The sequence below is a fragment of the Lynx canadensis genome, chromosome B4, assembly GCF_007474595.2.
Source record: "Lynx canadensis isolate LIC74 chromosome B4, mLynCan4.pri.v2, whole genome shotgun sequence".
Lineage (NCBI taxonomy): Eukaryota > Metazoa > Chordata > Mammalia > Carnivora > Felidae > Lynx > Lynx canadensis.
In genome coordinates this window covers 127,686,300-127,706,420 of record NC_044309.1, presented here as the reverse complement: position 1 = coordinate 127,706,420, position 20,121 = coordinate 127,686,300, and the positions used below count along the sequence as shown (strand labels likewise).

The 20,121-nt window shown below is 46.2% G+C and overlaps 1 protein-coding gene across 1 annotated transcript in view; it reads left to right on the top strand.

The window, feature by feature from the left end:
- LARGE1 (LARGE xylosyl- and glucuronyltransferase 1) overlaps positions 1-20,121 on the top strand; it is a 512,482-nt gene that overhangs the window by 307,261 nt on the left and 185,100 nt on the right. Inside the window, exon 6 of the mRNA XM_030322309.1 lies at positions 4,824-4,995. Coding sequence (XP_030178169.1) covers positions 4,824-4,995 — 172 coding nt within the window. The remainder of the gene's footprint in view (positions 1-4,823; positions 4,996-20,121) is intronic.

Sequence of the window (20,121 nt, the reverse complement as noted above, 5' to 3'; positions counted from 1 at the left end):
ATCCTGTCCAGTTTGGAGATCTACCAGCAGAGGCTTTGAGTTTACAAAGAGGTCTCAATTTAGGATTTTGTTAATAATCTATATAGGACTATAGGGAAAGGTGATGAGTGACCTTTTCCTCTGACAAAGCCATTTTCATTCCTGACTTCCCTTTACTGTTAAAGGTAGCCTCATTCCTTGCTTTTATCAAGCTCGACATCCTGAATCATCTGAGCCTCCACTGTGCTGACAGACCTCCCCTGGGAGAAGTGGCCTTTGCAGAGACCGGCTGAGTGCCCAGCACCAGGCCAGGTGCTTTGCCTTTCTCCCAGGGGTGTTGTAAAGAGAGCGTTCCAAGCCCCCATTTTGCAGATGAGAAAAGCCTCACAGAGCTGAAATGATGGGATGGCACTAAATCCCAGGCTTTCGGGGCTCAGCAAGCCGTGTCTCTTCCGTTGCACTGTTCTGACCCTGGACTTGAGCAATTAGGGCTGTTTCTGCCGCTAGTTGCAAAAAACGTCAAAGGTAGGATTTAAACTCGGCAGTCATGCACGTCCATCAAACATTTTTTTTGAGTAATGACTGTGTTGTTACCACAGCAAAAATGACATCGTCCCTGCTTCGGGGAGTTCCAGCCCAGAGCTGGTGAGAGACATGGAAAATTAGACACAGCATGAGAGTGTGCCGTGCTGGAGGGAAGCGGCTTGCTCCAGGAGCCCATGCCCAGCCTGGGGCCCCAGGGAGGTGGCGACTGGGGGGTGCCTTCTAAGCTGAGGCTGGAAGGAAGAACAGGATTAGACTAAGGTGGGGATGAGGGGGCATGTTGTATTCTACTTCTAAGAGAGAACACCATTTATAATAAATGTATCTGCTTCTTACCACACATTCTTTCCCCCTGTAGATTCCTCGGTTTTCTTTCTGAGGTTTTCTTTCTGAATACAAACTCATCCGAATGCTTCCTTTACCTCTAATTGAACACTCTGACTTAATTGATTATGTATTAAGTCGGGGACTTGGGGCGACATTCCGGCCTGGGCTCATGTTGAGATTAATTTATTCCTGTCTCTCTACCGTTCTGTGATGCATCTGAGTGCCTCACATGTGTGTTAAAAATAAAGCCGAGAGTCGGGGCAATCTAATTAGATGGCTCAGCCCAACGCTCTGGTGTTCAGTCTTCACCAAGCTCTCCGGCTTTGATGGTAACCAAAATAGATGAATAAGTTAATCAAAGGTCTGATTAAATAGCACAGCTCTGCCGCGTGGACCTATGATTGCCAAGCTTCAGTTCAGGAAGGTTCTCAGGGGAGAGAAGAAGCTGAGCTGAGTTCCAGAGGCCAGGGCTTTCATGAGGAAGAGTTCTTTAAAGTCCACTGGAGGCACTTACTTGAGGAGCCCCCAGCCCTACAATCTAAGCTGACGGCTAGTCAGGGTGCTCACTTCAAAGGAAGGATAACGTGGCTTGGGGAAGGAACGCATGCCTTCCCCTGGCGGCTTCTAACTATAGCTTTGCATCCTGCTCACTGTGGGATTGTGGGCAAATCGCTCACCTTCCGGCGCCATATGCCCATCTGCCCACCTGCCCATCCTTCTGTCCGTCCTTCCATTTGCCCACTCACCTCCCATAATGGATAGCATTTTGCATCTGTCATGTAGAAGGCATTGCCTTTTGGTCTTGGCCATCATTCGTTTAATGACTGCTAGATGTATCAGGCAGTCTCTCCAGGTGCTCTCTGGCCCTTCTCCACCCTGCTTCGTGCCCCGCGACGCTGCTACATAGGGCCATGCCTCTGAGCTCCCTTTCCCTCTGGCTTCCATTTGGGTTTGTGCAGAGGGGCACCCTCACAGGAGATTGGTGGGTAGGAGGGGAGAGAAGCCGAGTGACATGTGTCTCCCTGCTCTGTCCTGTGAGATTGCCACAGGCTGGTCGCGTCTCTCTACTGAAGTTCACTGCTCCTTCCTGGTGGCTTATGTGTATGGCCGCCCTGTCTAGACTCCAGCAGCCACTGGTACCAGCCCTTTGGGCCTTGGGTGGTCACGACCCCCCACTCTTTGTGTTATCGGGTGCCACATGGTGCCTCACAACTGGCCCTAAATTATGCACACGCTTCGTAGATAGTTCTTTTATTACCTGCTTTCCTCAGATTACCCAGTTGGAGTGTGCCATTTCCACCCACACCTTGATATAGTGCAGTAAGCAGGACAAGTAACTGCCTCTTTTAAGTGACAGAAGCTCAGAAAGGCTGAACAAACTTGTCCAAGGTGACGTGGTGATTAAGGGACACCAGAATCTGAATCCAGGTGTGCCCGACTCCAGAACTCTGGATCCCCAACCCCCTTTTTGGTATGGAGCAAAGAGGCATGGCTGTCTAAATCCTGGACATGATGAGAGAGATCAGGAGGAAGGGTGGGAGCTTCTATGAGCTGAGGGTCTTTTGTGTACAGAACACTCACCCCGTCTGATCTCTAATTTTTCTGTGAACATGTGATGCAGGCATCGCCTCCATTTTACAGGTAGAGGAGCTGAGGCTTAGGTCAACCCCTTGTATGGGACAGGGGTTCACATTTTGCCTTCTGTCTCTGCTTTCCCTCCTCTCTGCTGCCTGGGAACACAGTGTTGGGGGCGACAGAGTTCAAGGTTCTTTTCCTGATGCCGACACGTGGTGAACAGTTTCATCCATCAGTTTATGTGTTTTCTTTTTTTTTTTAAATTGCACATGTATGCAAAGGACCTTTGTAAAACTGATAAGGAGTAGCCGACATGGTATTTTCAAGTACATTGGAGATGAACGCAGAATCCGGAGGGGGTTTCAGAGATGGGCTGGACTGTGTGAATTACCATAGGGCTCCTTTTTCATAGCTTTCCCAAGGCAGCCTCTGTGTCCCTGTTTTCCTACCATTACTAGATGTGGGCATGTTTAAAAAGAATGCAGGGCTTAGGTTTTCTTTACAACGGTAGTAGTTGCTCATTTTAAAAAGTTGAGAAATGTTTAAAAGTGTAGGGGTGCTTGGGTGGCCCAGTCAGTTAAGCGTCCACTTTGGCTCAAGTCATGATCTCACAGTTCATGAGTTTGAGCCCCACGTTGGACTCTGTGCTGATAGCTCAGAGCCTGGAGCCTGCTTCAGATTCTGTGTCTCCTTCTCTCTCTCTCTCTGTCCTTCCCCTGCTCATGCTCTGTCTCTTGCTCTCTAAAAAATAATTAAACCTTAAAAAAAAAGTGTAGTTAAATATATGTGTATGTGTGTGTATAGTATACATATCCTTTTATCTAGAGAGGGACCCGTCATCCCAAAATGACCACTATTATAATTCAGTGCCGTGCTTCTATTTTTTCTTTCTCTGCGTAAATTTGGGTGTTTTCATGTTGATTATACGTAGTGGTTATTAAGCAAAAACAATTTTAAAACTTACTTTTTTTCTTTTAACATCATATGCAAGTTTCTTCTCAGTATATCTTAATCTACATTGCTCGTAGCCATTGAATAGTATGCTTAGCAAGCTAAAAAAAAAAAAAGGCATGTTTTCATTAACTGTCCAGTTTAGGGGTGTTTGGATTGTTTCTGTTTATTTTATAACATGGTGATGAACATCTTTGGGAACAAAACTGGTTTCTTGCTTTTAAATGTGACTTTTTTAAAGAACAGAGTCCTCAGAATGTCCCTAAAGGGCAAAAGGGAAGGGTATTTTTTGGAATCTTAATAAGGTGGCCTCATTTTCCACTAAAGAATTCCATTATAAGTGTTAACTTTTTTTTTTAAAGTTTATTTATTTATTTTGAGAGAAACAGAGACAGCACGAGCAGGGAGATGGCAGAGGGAGGAAGAGAGAGAGAATCTCAAGCAGGCTCTACGCTGCCAGCACAGAGCCTGGTGTGGGGCCTGAACTCATGAAACTGTGAGATCATGGCCTGAGCCAAAACCAAGAGTCAGACGCTTAACTGACTGAGCCACCCAGGGCCCCCCAAGTGTTAACTTCATGAAAAATAAGTGTGTTTTTTCCTCCATGGAGATTCCCCATGGCAACTAGAATGGGGACCCCACCCGTAGTTACATTCGTATATGTCCTGTACCTGTGCAAACTTTCAGCACACTGGTGTTCTGTATTATTTTTCGCCTTGCCTTTGGGTCCCAAGTGGTACTGAGATGTGTGAGTTGCTGACAGAGTTACCGACCTTTGGGACGTTGGTTGTCCTGTTATATCATGTGAGGATTTCAGTGGTGGCTCTCCATTGGTGGTTCATTACTGTCTATGGGTGTGTATCCTCTTACTCCCCAGTGAAGAGTGCTGCATGGGTCATGACCAAGTCCTTCTCATGTGTTTGAGAAACAGGAAAGGAGCAACACTCATTGGTTTAATTACAGCTCTAAAAAATAGATAAGCAGAAGCTTTGACAATGCCACTGAAGTAGCAGTCTTTAATGACAAGCAGAATATGATTTAAAGAAATATTTCTACCTAGGAACAATTAAGTATTATTTGTAAAAATGAGGGTATGATCCAATTTTTATATTTTTATTCTTTTGCACATATTCTTATTTTCCCCAGTGAGCCTATATACTCTCTATAATAAAGGTTTTATTTAAAAAAAATTTGAGCCTAGCATTTGAAATAATATTTATTTAATAAATATTGCTTTTCCTCTCCCTTGATTTTCTTCCAAAAAACTTCACATGCCAAACTGTACATCACATAAACGTATCTTTAAGGAAATACTCATTTACTCAGCAAATTTTTATTGAATACTTTTTATGTACCAGGCACTATTTATAATGTTTATGCAAAAAATGAATGTAATGATTCTTTTTGTTTTTCTTTTTTCTGCTCCTTCTCTTCCCTGCCTGGTGTAGTCTGAAGTTTCCTGGATCCCCAACAAACACTACTCTGGCATTTATGGTCTAATGAAGCTCGTCCTGACCAAGACTCTCCCTGCCAACCTGGAGAGGGTCATTGTCCTTGACACGGATATCACCTTTGCCACTGACATTGCAGAATTGTGGGCCGTGTTCCACAAGTTCAAAGGTAATTGTACCCCATGTTCCCTGGTGTCTTTAAAGGTCTTGCCATGCCAAGAAGAGGGATTGTATTTTTTTTTTAAATGTGAGGCCGACACTTAATGGGTCCATACTAATGGACAAGGAATTACAAATCTAGTTAAGTATCAACTCTACTGGCATTTGAAACACGTTTGAATCAAACTGGCATATGTTTGCATTTCTTTAGTAAATAAAGAGGTAAGGTTTATGTTCATAGGAAGAACCCAATTTAGGATGCATTGTAAGAGAGAAACGTCAAATGTGTATATTTTATATGCAGATAATTGAGTGTTGACTTAGCTGTGTAGAGACATACATTTATCAGTGTTTTTTTTTTTTAAATCAAATGATGTTTTGATTGCGAAGAAGGCCTGTGAGGTGGTAGAAATGGGTACTGATTAGAGTGTTGGAAAATGTTCTTATGGCTTTTGCTTTCATTAATGTTGTGGTTGATCATTTTTAGGAAGTGTATAAGTTTGGCTTTTTATGACATTCCCTCTCATCCAGTTAGTTTTTTCTTAGCTATTGTGGCTCTTGTCACTGCCTCAAGGTATATGAGATTATGTGGTGGGGAATTGTGAGCCCAGTAGGTGTACTTGACTCTGGTGTGGATGCATGGGAGAAGTGACAGGTTAGCACAAATCTTGGGCTTTAATTCTAATCCCCCCTCCAGATGTCTTTCTTAAAATTGCATTATCTTACAAATTCTTCTCTGTATTAGACAAATGCAGTGGGAGATAAATTTGGGAGTGAGAGGTTTTTTTTCCTTTTTATTTCTTAGTTTTCTTTTTAAAATTGCATTCTGGCTTCTGTGTTTAAAATCCCTCCTGCTACTTCTCTGTAGCTTCTTATCCTATGAAGGTGAGCTACTACTCAGTGATTTTTAAATCACAGCCGTTTCCTAAATCTCAGGGTATTCCAATTGGTCTCATGGACAGAAGAGTAAATTCCTCACCTACTCTGGTCTTGGCCTGCTTCTTTCTGGGGGTCTCTTAGCTCTAGGCTAATTGAAAAAAAGTCCTCAGCATCTCATGGGGGAGACACTCTGACCCTCAGACTCTTTCCCTTGTTAAGATCGAAACATACTTTCCTTACCCATGTCAGTAATGACACTAATAGAGACATCATGTGGCTCAGCTCTGGTCTCTTCACGGAATGTTGGGGGTCTGTCCTTTCATGTCACAAACAAAGAAACTGAGGCTTGAAGGCATGCAGGATTCAGCCCAGAGTCGAGACCAGAATGTGTATGTGTGTTGGCTTCCGTGCACGCCTCTTGTCGAGTTCCCTATTACTTCTGCTTGTTTTTCTGATTACATTGAACTCCTTGAGGACAATTTTTAAAAAATAATTCTAAGATATTCCTACTTTTATGCCAATGTCTAGTATTCAGTGATGTGTTTATTCAGCAGGCATTTATTGCATCCCTACTGGGTGTCCCTGGTATGCTGGGCTCTGGAGACTTCTTCTGAAGGGGATTGGAGAAGGCAGCTGGGAGGGCTTCACAGAGGAGGTGGTCATCATGCTCTCACTTGCCAGAGAGAAGTGGTTCTGTGTGGTGGATGCCGACATTCCCCTTTGGGAATAAAGGATGTATTAACTCCAGCTGCTGGGATCACTGCCCACATGTGGCCCTCAGCTACCAGCCCCGTGAAGAGCCACATGCCTGGGGCCACGTCCCCTTCCTGGAGACTGTGGAGTCTTGCAGAGCCAGCTCTAACACTCCCTGGAGAGCCCCTCGCAGCTGGTTTTCTCCCTCTGCCCAGTCCTCTTTCCTTTTCTTTTCAGATGCTCTTCCCAAGACCCGCTCCCTAAATTAACCTCCTGCATGCTAACTTCTGTATCAGAGTCTGCTTCCCCAGAAACTCACCCTGAAATATGCATTTAAAGCTATAAGTCTCCCTTGGAGAAATGTAACTCAGCAAAATCACTAGAACAGGTGGTCACTAATTGTAGCATTGTAGCTAGGAAATACCATTTATTCTGTCCCAGCTAGGACCTGCCATAGTGCTGGTGGGGTTTTGAAGCCAATAACAACAATAGCATCATTGTGGTTTTAAATCCCTCGATATCATCTGTGAACGAAAGGCTCCCAAGGTGCTTGTGGCCCAAGGATTTGGATCCTGGGGTAGAGCAGAGTATATGAGCCAAGGTCAGGACAGGGACCTGGGGGTGGCAGGAGCCAAGGGGGAGTGTGCACTTGAATGCAAGGAGCTGAGTTAATGGGCTGTATTTTATTTGTTCATTCTTTCATTGGTTTATTTCTAGCATTTGTTAGGCCCCTGCCGTGCAGAGGAATATATTAGATGCTGTTGTTACCTAAAACGGTCGAGAACACAGCCCCTGCCTTCAAGGAGCTCACAAACAAGGCAGGCTGCATTGTATTTTTATCTATCATCAACAAAGGAATATAAAAACATCTGAGGTTTTCCCATGCCCACTCTAACTTTTCTGGGATAATACGGAGGTGAAAAGAAAATAAGCAAGCTCTTCTCTTCTCCATATGGCACTCTTTTCTACAGCTTTTTTTGTTGTGTTTTTTAATTATTTTTTTCTAAACTAGAACAATTAGTAGCCAGAACATGGAAAAGGAAGAAAGCCCCATAGGGCAAACTCATGAATGTAGGAAGTTCTGATCCCAAAGGGAGAGTTCCCCTCTCCTGAGGGCAATTGCATTTGGCGTTCTTCACCATAAACATTTTGAGTGACATTGATGTAGTTTGGCCTTGTTAATTTTTCTGTTTCACAACGGCTAGTTATCTGGGGCTCTTGTGTTCAGATCACATATGCTTGACTCCTTCGTAACGCTGTGAGATTCCCCTCACCTAAATCCATTTACACGGAGACACTAGTAAGAAGCCTTTTAGAAAGGGCTTAGATCTTTGCTCCGCCTCCACCATGGGAAACTTTGGGTGCCTCTTGGAAATGTCCACACGCCCCGGAGCCTTGACTTCACCTAAATGGCAGGTGCCTCCCTCCGCACCCTTACCACCAGCTGCCGCTGCTGGACGATTTTCAGTGATTCTCAGCAAAAAGAATCGAATGTGCCACGGATAGCGAGAATGAAGGGCCACCCATTCGGTCCTATTACTGAGCCAGATCATCTCCTGACTGTTGGGAATGTTGCAAGAATGAAAGAAACCCAGCCCCTACCCTGGCAAGTGTATAGCTGAGTGGGGTGGTTGGGGGGAGACAGACAACAAACAAGTAAAATATACAGTATATTAGATGGTGATTAGTGGTTGCTCTGGAGGAAAGGAGATGAGGAATACCTCTGTGTGTGCACACGTGCATTGTTTCAGTATTCAAATCCAGCAGCAGTGGAAGCTCTTCCAATGGAAGAGTGACATTTAATGGAAAGTGACATTTAAGCAGAAACATGAAGAAGTTGAAAGAATAGGCATGCCAGGTGCCTAGGGAAAAGTGGAATAGTGTCCCAGGCAGTAGGAACAGCAAATGTGACGTTTCGGGAGCCCTGTGGCCTGGTTTGTTTGAGGAATGGGATGGAATGAGCCCAGGATGGCTGGGGGATAATGGGTCTGGTCACGGAGGTCTCCTTTGTCAGGCACAGGGAGAATCGTGCCTTACCCTTCTGTGATAAGGGCAGCCATTGTGCAGCTTTGAGCAGGAGTGATGTGATCTGACGGATGTTTTGTTTTAAGTTTATTGGGGGCGTGGAGGGGGCACAAGTAGGGAAGGGGCAGAGAGAGAGGGAGAGAGAATCCCAAGCAGGCTCTGTGCTGTCATCACAGAGTCCAGCTCGGGGCTCGAACTCACAAATTGTGAGATCACGGCCTGAGCCGAAACCGAGAGACGCTTAACCGACTGAGCCACCCAGGTGCCCCCTGATTGATGTTTTTACTGGGTCATCCTGGCTGCCCATTTGAGAATAACAGGAAGCAAGGAAACCATTCAGGAGACGTGGCAGTCTTCCGGGTGAGGCCTGTTGCTAGCTCAGACCCGAGGGGAGCAGCACAGGTGAAAGGCGTCGTCAGGGTAGGGGTACGTTTTGGAGGTCAAGGTGGTGGGAGGTGAGAAGGCACAGAGTGTGGGACGCCCAAGCCGGCGTTTGGCAGACCCCACCACAACTGCAAGAAGAAGATTTGGGTTTGGGACCCTTTAAATTTGAAACGCCTCATTGGACATCCACACGGAGATGCTGAGAAGGAGGCAGGTAAATGAGTGCTTGGAAAGCAAAGGGAAAATACTGGTTCCAACGGACTTCTTCTGGTCCAGGCCATGAGCTAGAAGCTTTGTACTTTTGAAAAGCAGGATAAACTGGGCCCCAGAGAGGCTAAATAACTTTTCCTGCTCAGAGAGCTATTCACAGCAGAACTCAGCCCTGGACCATCTGGCTGTGGAGTCTGCGCTCTGCCTCCTGCGTTTCTGGGCTTCCTGACGGTGAGGGGGCTGTGCGTGTTCCAGGGCGGAGGGGGGGAGGGGGTCGTTGGGGGGTGCGTGGGCTGGGGGGGGGGCTGCCCTTAGTTCGGCTGTGACCGCTGATCCTGAGTCACCCACCACCCCTGAGTGCCATCGGTTTACTGCACAAATATTTGGAAACACTATCTGATTTTAGCAATACTGGAAGGGGCTGTTAGGAAGGCATAAATAATAAATGTACCCCCATAATCTGAAGCTTTTAGAAAAACTCCATACTGCGTGTTCAGCCTGGTATTTTTAATTCTTGAGAAGAAATGCCTTCCCTGTAGGAAGAGCATATTGCCATCATGTAAAGTTCTGGCCCCAGAACAGGTATGGTCAGAGTACCAAGCACAGGTGGGTATTGCCCTGCTCACCCCCACGGTGCCACGGTGTGGGTAGGTATGTGATACCAGTGGATATTTTTCAAGAGCTAACAGACTCACTGTGGGCCAATTACAGCTAACATTTTTAAGCACTTACTCTGTGCCAACCACTCTGTTAAGCACTTTATGGTGAAACTCATTTAATCCTTACAACACTCCCATGAAGTAATTATTGTTAATGTTTCCATTTTAAAGATCTGGGAACTCACGCTTAGGGAGACAAAGTAGCTTGCCCAGCACCTCAGCTCCTAAATTGTAGAACTGGGATTTGAACTCAGATGACCCAACTCTAAATCCAATACCCTTTACCCTGCACCTACACTCCCCAGAGGAGCAGATGGAGTTTAGAGTCTCTGTGGAGAGACCGAAGCTAGAAACAAGAAAGCAGTCTGGGTGACCATGTGAACTGGGCTGTAGGGGGGATATAGGCATCCTGAGAACAGAGGTATGGAGGCAAAATCAGGGCCATGGAGAAGTGTGGTTTTCCCAGGATTTGAAAATAAAATTTTGGTTTCCAGAATCCTGGCCCAGCTTGTGACATCCCAGAACATCATCTTTAAAGTAGCCGTGAGCCCCAAGAGCTCTACTCATGCGCTCATCATGGCCAGTAGAAGAAGGCAGAATTGGGGTCGCTCTGTGACCATGGTGGGTTAACTGACTTCTCTGGGCTCAAATGAACCAGGAACAGTGCACGTCTTTGTGAGGAGTGCACAAGATAACGTGCGTCATTCTCCCCAGGTTCCACTTTCTGTAAGGACTCCCACCGGAGTATGGGATGATGGTGGACATCCTTAAGGTGTGTCTGCTCCATTACTTTGCAGCTTTGTCTACAAAGCCCTCCTCGGCACTGGGGTGGCTGTAAGGGTAAAATAATGTAGAAAAGCTGAATATGAAAAACCTTGAAAGTATGGCTTCTGGAAAGACACTTGTAGAACTTTTGTGATTATAACCACTTGCCTTGAAGGAGTTTTTAAATACTCATAACATTTCTTCCAGTGGGTCAGGTCTATTTCTTATCTTGTGAAGGCTGCCCCTCCCTTTTCTCCCGCCCTCCCCTCCCTTCTTCCTTGTTCCCTTCTTTCCTTTTTCCCTCCTCCCCTCCCCCTTCTCTCCCATTTCCCCCTCCTTGCCCCCTCCCCATTCCCCCCTCCTCCCCCCCCACATTCCTGCCCTTTTCCCCTCCCCCTTTCTCTCCCCCCTCCTTCCCTGCTCCTCTCCTTATCTTCTCCTTTCTCCCCTCCCCCTCCCTCCCTCTGTTAAGGGAACTGGTGGAGTAGGAAAAGCTTTAAAGGAAGACCTCAAATTTCAAGTCCCCGATGGTATGCTTATCAGTGGGATGATCTGGGGGGGGGGGGGGTCATTTAACCTCTCCACCATGCTCCCTTACCTGTAGAAAGAAAACACAGATGCCACCTCACAGGGTTGTGGGTTTGAGGAACCCTAGTGCCCAGTACACGCTTTTCCTTCCTTGTCTCGTTATTTTTTCCTTTTCCTTTTCCTTTTCCTTTTCCTTTTCCTTTTCCTCTTCCTCTTCCTCTTCCTCTTCCTTTTCCTTTTCTTTTCCTTCCTCTTCCTCTTCCCTCCTGTGTCTACTGTTTGTCATATCCCATTTGCCTCTTTTCCTTTGACTTTAGATCCTTCTCCTTCCCTCCCTTCACTGACCTGCAAGTAAAGTTCCACACTCCCCTCCCTCCCCCTTCAGCTGACTTACAGGGAGTCAAAGGGCCCATGTTCCCTGAATAAAGCCAGCCCTCCTTGGCCAGGCCTGCTCTGGACAAGGTCCCCCTCACTGCACATCTGTTCCTGCCTTCCTAGAGAGGCTGCTTGGCCCCAGGGAAGAAAAGCAGAAACTTTGAAAGCTATGAAGTTTCAAATCAGGTGCTTTCCAATGACTCTGACAGCCTGTGTCTGTGTGGGTGGTGCTCTGTAAGTGTGGAAGGTGCTGGGGTTCTGCTGTGATGGGGTGAGTCTCCTCTGTGGGGTTTGTGTTTCATTTTAGGGTTCAGTCAAAGGCTGGGGCATTTCTTTTCGTCTGTGCTGTGGTTTCGAATGTTCTCCTGCACTCCTCCTATTCGTAAAGTTCCTTGCTCACCACCAGTTTTCATTGCTTTGTTTTTTAACTGCTAATTCTTAGCTGATTTTCCATGTGGAAAATTTGAGGGCCCTTTATGTCCTCATCCACTTCCTTCTTCGAGTCTGTTGTCCTGTCCGTGCTGCCTTCCATTCAGAGTCCAGGAACTAGCTCTTTTTAAGTTTATTTTTATTTATTTTGAGAGGGAGATACAGAGCAAGTGGGGGAAGGGCAGAAAGAGAGAGGGAGACAGAATCCCAAGCAGGCTTTGCACTGGCAACACACAGCCAATGCGTGGCTTGAACTCACAAACCCACCAACTGGGAGATTGTGACCTGAGCCGATATCAAGAGTTGGAGACTCAACCAACGACTGAGCCCCCCAGGTGCCCCCAGGAACTAGCTCTTGGCTTCTCTCCTTAGGAGCTCATGGTTCTTCCCTTGGACAGGCTGAAATGCTCATCACTGGCGGAACGTCAAGGGATTCTGTTCCTCGCAAAATTGGTGAAGACGTTTTAATTATTTTTCCCATTAACTGGGAAGGGGATCTGCCTTCTTTCACTATATTAGAAAAATCGTTTGACTTCTCTGAGTTTCCTTTTTGCTGTTGTTCTATGAAAATGGGGGAATAATTTGGCCATAAACACCCCCCATAGGTTTTATTTTGGTGGTGAAGTCAGGAAATGGCTCTGCCTTGCATGCTACTTAATCATCAATGATAATTCCCTTTCCCATCTGCGTCTTTGTTTTCTTGTTCTTCAACCAGCAACTCCTGAGGAGTTAGGGGGAACAGAAACCTACCTGCTTCCCTGCCACCCTGTCCCTGTCCTTCTCTCTGCCTCCATGTTCATTCGTCCACTCATTCTTTCGTTGACTCCTTATCTTTTGAGCCCCTGGGCCCGCCTCAGGCTTGGGAGAAGAAAATCATGAATAAGGCAGACCCAAGTCCTGCCCTCACGGTACTAATTTCTAATAAGTGCTTTTCACGTGTCAGGCAGTGGGCTATTTCATTTAGCATTCATAAAAGTCTTTAACTGTCTTGCTGAGATCATACAGCAAGTGGCACAGACTAGACCGAAGCCAGGGTGGCCTCAGAGCCTGTGCTCTTGACCACTGGATTCTAGATCCAGCTGAACACACGGTTACATAAAATGTGGAAAGCACCTTGAAAGGGAGAATTCGGGGTGAGGTAGAATCACATTTCAGGGAAGGCAGCCCTGGTCTGGTGGGCTGAGGGAGTCAGGAAGGCTTCTGGAGGGAAGAGGCATGGTGACATTAGCCTCCGTGTCACCTCCCAGAGAGAATGCCACATGCAGATCCTGGAGAGAGAATGGTGCAGACAGGCATTGTGAAGGGAACATCAAACCTCCTCAAATAGACTGGGAGGGCTCCTGCCTCTGGTCCTTTGCTCTGATGTCCCCCTGCTGGGGAATGCTTATTCCTAGCCTGCTCTGTCCTGCTGCCCCAAGTCCCTGCGAGTCTTGGCTCAGATCTCAGCTTCTCAGTGAGCTTCTCCTGATTGTTGCCTTTAGTCCTGCAACCTGAGATGCCAGCCTCTCGCTCCCACCCTGCTCTTTTCATGTTTTATAGCACCTGTCACCTTCTAGTCTGTCTTGCAAGGATTTACCAAGATGGCTGCTCCACCCTACCCACTAAGCAGCAAAGACCTGGGTATCCGGATGCCTCTGGCTTTACCTGGTTGCTGTGTGTCTTTCTTGCTGATGCATAAATACTGCCTTTGTCTGTCTTGTTCCTGAGACATTTCCAGCATCCAGAACTGTGCCTGATAGATAATAGGTGCTCAGTTAATATTTGTTAGGTAAATGAACAAATAAAGCGTGTGATTCTAGGTGATTTGCGGGGTGGAAAGTAAGAGAACTAGGAAGGGTCTTCTAAGTTACAGCTTTGAGTTTTATCCACAGGTAATTAAAAGGCTTAGAGTTTCAGGTAGAGAAGTATGCTCAGATTCTCAGATTGGAAAAGACTTCTTTGGCTGCAGTGTGGGCAATGATCCAAAAGGTGAGGCAGGAAACCCATACCTTGAAAGAAAGTTGTGACAGTATGCATTGGGTTGGCTACTGCTTCAGTCCAAGCAGGACATGTGGCCTATGGTAGGATAGTGCCCCTGGGAGCAAGCAGAGGACCTGGATTAGAGGTGAACTAGGAAAGTTGAGTGGATAGCACCCGGTGCCTGGAGTTCAGGGTGGAACGTGCAGAGACGGATGAGCAGCTCTGAATCTTACAGCAAAGGTCTGGGCTGGAGGTATCTTTAGGTGTTTCCTTTTCGGTATTAAAATAGTGTTCTCACTGGGCTCTTACAGTTTCCTTTTCTGAACTTCCCAGTGTGCCCTAGTGTAGCATCTGTTTTCTGTTTTCTGTGGTTCCTGGTTTCCGAAGGGAGAGTGGCAGGATTTGCTGTCCCTAATAGAAGGCTAATGAGCAATCGGCAAGCACCAAGCAGGGCGAGGTGTGGTTGGCAAGCCGTGGTTAGTGAGCAGGAGCGACAGGGCGAGTGCAGAGCTGAATTCATCCGAGAAAGATCCCCGACCTTGCCCTGATTGTGCAGCACATACCTGGAGACTGAGGGCACCTCCTGCTGATGTGGCCGTGTGTTCTCAGGCCAGCCATGCGCTATACATCCCCAGGAGCCCCCTGACTGGGCAGACGGGACCTCTGTCAACTGCGTGGCTGTTCCTAAACGCACACGGCTCCGGGCTCTCCAGGACACTGGGAGGCTCCCAAGAAAGAGGAGGAAAGGCACATTTCTAGAAGTGGCTGTGAAGTATTCCTTCCCTTCTTCCCTAATTCACGTGTCCACTGCCAAGGAGTGGGACAAAGACATCCAGGCCCTTTCCTTTGGGTGGGTCCCCTTTCTACCCTCGGTACCGTCTCAAGTCAAATTTCCTGCCTGTCAAATGGGGATGATAATGCTGCTAGGGTATCGCTGCGTGGGTCGTGTGAGATGTTGCATGTAGAGGTTAGCTCAGTACCTGCAGAGTCAGCACTGACCGTGTGTAGCTGCTGCTGGTACTAATATTAGAGTCATTTTGTGGCCATCCCAGTAGGGCAGCTGTTTGGGGACCTAAGATTCAGGGTGGGAGGATCTGGATATCAGAGGAGGCAACCTTAGTCCTCTGTGAGTAAGGCGCACTCCCCAGATAGCCCCAGTCATGATCATGGTGGAGGAGGGGAGCCTGGGAGGAGGGTCCTGGGGGAAGTCAGGGTTTTGTCCTAACTGGAGAGCATCAGCTACGTGTCTCCGTGGGGAGAGCACAGGCTCTCCCTGTGGAGTGTGCCAGTCCCAGGACCTGGGTCTGAGGCTGGCTCTCCCATACAGTTGGCACGTCTGTTGCTCAATCTCAATGGGAATAACAGTTGGGAGGCAAAATATGTAATTCACCTAGTGCTTTGTAGGTATTTGTTATATTAGCTCAGTTTTTCCATGCAGGGGTTTTCACATTTTACTATCTGCAAAATTGAGATGTGTGACTTACAAAAGTAATTTGCCTGATGGTCTTTTTCTCCTGGAAAATGTTTTGATATATCCTATAATCAGTGGCCTCTTAGAATCCAGAAAATATGGTGTTATTATTTTTTCTAGCTTTTTCTTTTATCGTGGAGTGGTAGAGGAGGGACAGAGTTTGGGTAGGGCTGTAGACTGGAGTTGAGAGGGTGATTAGAATCAGTAAAAGAGAAGGATTTGCGGGGGTGGGGGGGTCTTAGCAGGCCACTCTTTGATCTCCTGTTATTGTATGACCACAGGGTCCTGGGTCATCTGTGCTGTTGCTATTTTTGGTGAACACCTTGCTTGTGGCTCCCACGTTGGAATGGTTACCACCCCTAACGGGCCCTTCTGCTGTGGAGACTGACTACGTGTTTCCTGGAAATAAAAAATATGTTGTGGGCATGGAGAAAAGGGGAGGTCATCAAGTCATGGAACGGAAACATTTTAGGCTTTGAAAATTTCAGAAAGAGCTATCAAAAAGCGTAAGCATCAAACCCAGAATTACAGGAAACTGCTCTGCCCAGAAGTCTTTTTTTGCTCATTCAGACATTCAGTAAATATTTCCTGAGCACCTACTTGGTACCAGACACACAAGCGATGCTCTCTAGTGCTCAGTCCATTAGAAATTGATGCGACTAATTCATTCTTCCTTGAAAAAAATCAGATCGTTCTGATTTTTTTTTTTCTGGGAACACTTTAGCAGTCTGTGTACCTGCTGCCCTGCCCGCTCAGGGCGGGACCCCAGACTCGGAGAGGGCGCAGTGCACTGGGAGTGCCACTAGGTGGTACCTGCCATTAATGTGAATTATTCAGGTTGCTTTTCTTTCAGTTAGCTGATAATCAGCTACCTTGAGGCAAAGAGATTTTGATGGTGAATGTAGCTTTAGTGGATGCATAGAGGATATAGGGCTGTCCTGGGTCATTCTGGGGGAAGGGAGGGAGGGTGAGGGAGCAGGTTGGGATCAAATAAAGGCATGAGAGAGAGAGAGACAGCTGCAGAATAGGCAGTAGGAGGAAAGAAGCAAATACCTGTTGAATGAATTGATGGAGACAATGACAAAGCCCATCTTTGGAATCATATGCTCAATTTTTTTTTCTTGTTTGCTCTACAAGTATTTTGGCTAAAGGGGCCTTACATGAAGGGTAGCTCTAGGGTGGAGAGGCCCTTTTCTGGTATCAGAATTACCTGTAAGGTCTTCCCAGAGTTCACATCACCAAGGCACACTGCTGTCCCCCACACTGGCCTGGACATCACCAGTGATCTGAGATTCATTGCCTTCATGCAGTGTTTCTCTAGCTTGGTGATGCTGAGGTTTGGAGCTGGAGAACTCTTTGTTGTGGGGAGCTGGTTCTGTACATTGTAGAGGTTTAGCAGCATCCCTGGTCTCTACCCACTAGATGCCAGTGACACCACCCTCCCCAGTTTTGACAACCAAAAACATCTCCAGGTATCACCAAATGTCCCCTGAGGGGCAAAATCTATCTTTTTGAGAACCCCTTCCTTAGTGGCCCACCATTACTGATGAAAGTGTATGGGCTCAGTCAGGCATTGGTGGTGATGGTGGTTTTAAGTGGTTGATAATGAACGCTCAAAAGAAGAAATAAAATTAGAACTTTCTATAACTTGTTTATCAGTTCCTATCTTGGAAAACCCCCAACCAAATGCCCTTTGAATGACTTTCTGAATCATCCCTATGTTCAAGTTCCTGTTCTATATGCTCCAGACTTCTTTTCCCTTGTTTATCCTCAATGCTAGCCTCGAAGATGCTTGAACCGTAAATTTTCTCTTTTTCTAGGGCTACAGATAGAGTTGAACAGCCAGTACTGAATTTCCTTTCTCAGAAAAATAAATGAGTGCATTCACTCCCCTGTACCTGGAAGGATACATGATACTAAGGGAAAGTGTGATTGAAGTAACCAGACTCAGATGCATTCATATCCATAGAAGGCCATGATCCTGTTAGGACCCACTGGAATTTACCATCTTCCCCCGAAATTACAAGAGGGACCAACTTACCCCTCATCTACATCCTCATGAAAAGAGGAAATCGGCACATGTCATTCGCTGACTATTGCAAGGACACAAATTTTTTTTTTTCCCTCCGAAATGCATATACATAGATTATTAGCAGCATCTAATATATGACAAGGACGGACGTGGCCTGTCAAGGAAGACAAATAACTGTTCTCTTCTCCGCAAGGTGCGCTGGGCTTGCCCATCTGGAAGAGTGCAGTGGGCAGAGGTGTGTGTGCTGATTCCTTATTGAGATGGATGGAGGGGCCATTAAAGGGAACACTGTCAGCCAGCCTAGGACCAGGTAAAATTACCAGCTTCCCTAGAAGCAGAGGGTATTTTTTTTTTTTTTCATTCACAACCATCTTCATTAGAAAAGGAAGTCTGGTTTCTGTTTTTTCGTTTGCCTTTTGATTGGTCTCAGAGGCAAAGAGGTCACGACAATTTGGGGCTTCTCTTCTTTATTCCTGAGATGTCAGAAGAGACCCAGGTTGATGCCACGATGCTAAGAAGTCTTACAAGATTAAAAAGAAGATTCCCCAAATCCAGCCACTGAGCCTTTTTATTTTTGAAATGATGTGATACTAGGTTTTCAAAAAGGAGGAGGCAGCCTTTGAAGGGCCTGGGGGGAGCAGGGAGGAGGGAAGGGGAAGGAGGAGGGTTGGTTGGTAGGGATGGAACTTACTTTTTTTTTAAGTGAACTTTAAAATTTTGGAACAATTTTTGAGTTACAGAAAAATTATGGAGCTAGTACAGAGTTCCTGTACGCCCTGCACCCTCTCTCCCTTATTATTAGCATCTTACATTAGTACGGTATGTTTTGGGGGGCAAGTTGTCTTTTATTTTATTTTATTTTATTTTATTTTATTTTATTTTATTTTAGGGAGAGAAAGAGAGAAAGTGAGCTCCAGTGAGCTGGGCAGAGAGGGGGAGAGAGAGAGAGAGAGAGAGAATCTTAAGCAGGCTGGACATAGGGCTCAATCCCATGACCCTGTGATCATGACCTGAGCTGAAATCAACAGTCAGATACTCAACCGACTGAGCCACCCAGGTGCCCCAGAACTTGCCTTTTTACAAGCTGCCTGGTACAGTCCAGACTGTGCATGCAGCCTAGATGCTCTACATACATATGCTTCTTTCATCACAACAGTCCTGACAGAGGGATAGTCCAATCTCCGTTTTTTATAAGAGTGAAAACCCAACACTTAAAGAGGTTAAATAACAGACCCAAGACACCTCATAGTACATGGCAGGGCCACAATGATAGCCTCTTTCCTTTGTCAATAAGCCCACAGGTTTTCAGCCCTGCTCCTTGTTGGTACTGAGCTGTGAGGATAGTGAGTGATACACCTGCCTTCAGGGAGAGGACACTCTCATTGAGAATTAGAAGGGCACACAGCTCCTGAGAAAGGACTGTGGGCAGAAATAAGAGGGCATGTACCAAGCACAGTGGCGCCATCATTGAGAGAATAGTTAACTTTGGGGACTGGGAAAGACGTCACTAATCATAAGATAAATTGGTTTTGTGCATTGGTTAGAGTATCTCCACGAAGGAAGAGGGGAACGGGACATTTCAGGCAGGAAAACAGAATGGGCCAAAGTCATGAGACATGAAACAGTATGGCGTGCTCTTTAGACTTCAGGGGGTTCCCTGTGGCTGGAAAATTAGTACAAAGAATGGAGCATGGGAGGATGGGTTGGAAATGTGATGGAAGATTGAAAAGTAGGCAGGAGCTAGGTCATGGGGGGGGGGGCTGGCATTGGCATTCCATGCCGTGGAGTTTGGGTTTATTCAGAAGATAGTGAGAATCCATTGACTGTCTCTAAAAAGATTGACCAAGTCAGACCAGTCAGTCCCCAGTATGAAAAGGTGATGTGCTGTAGTGGGGGAATGAATTGGATGGTACAAAACCAAAAGCAAAATCCAATTAGGTGGCCATGTCAGTAATCCAAGTAAGAAATGATCATTGCCTGGACAAAGGTAGTGGTGGGATGCAATGACAGAATCAATTAGAAATGGATGGATGTCCAGATACAATGTGATACAAGAGAGAGATTTGTAGATGACTCTTGTTTCACAATTTAGCAGATTGGGTGTGAATACAAGAGGAAGCATAGTGCTGGGTGAGAAAATGAGTTCAACTCATCTACGTGTGATATGGTCGTGCTAGTGTCAGTACCGGAGGTTGATGTTTTAATGGTAGCAGATGCTTCCTCATAATATACTGCATTTATGCTCCACTGTGGTAGAGGTCCTGTTTGTCTGCTCAGCATCCATGTCCCCCTTCCATAAACATCGGCAGAATGTCTTTTTCTTTTGAAAACCTTGCATCTTCTTGTCTTAATTGATTTTCAGGGGTGGTAATCCATCCCTGGCTGCAAAGTAAGGGCATGAGCCAGTTCTGGTCAGCGTCAGGACCCCAGCCATCTCCCTGGCTCTAGTGATTGATTGGTTCAGGGTGGTTATGTGCACCACGCTGAACCAATCAGAACATGAGGCCAAGGATTTTTTCTGGAACTTCTGGAAAAGATTTTCCACTCCAGTTGGTAAACTATGAGGAGATGAGACTGGAACTTCCATCAGTCATTTTGCCACTGTGTCAGGGGCTCCTTGAGACCACCCCTAGATTCTGTGATTTCCTAGGATGACTTACAGGACTCAGCGTGAGTCATACTCATGGCTATGACTAACTTCAGCAGAAAACATAAAGCAAAATCAGC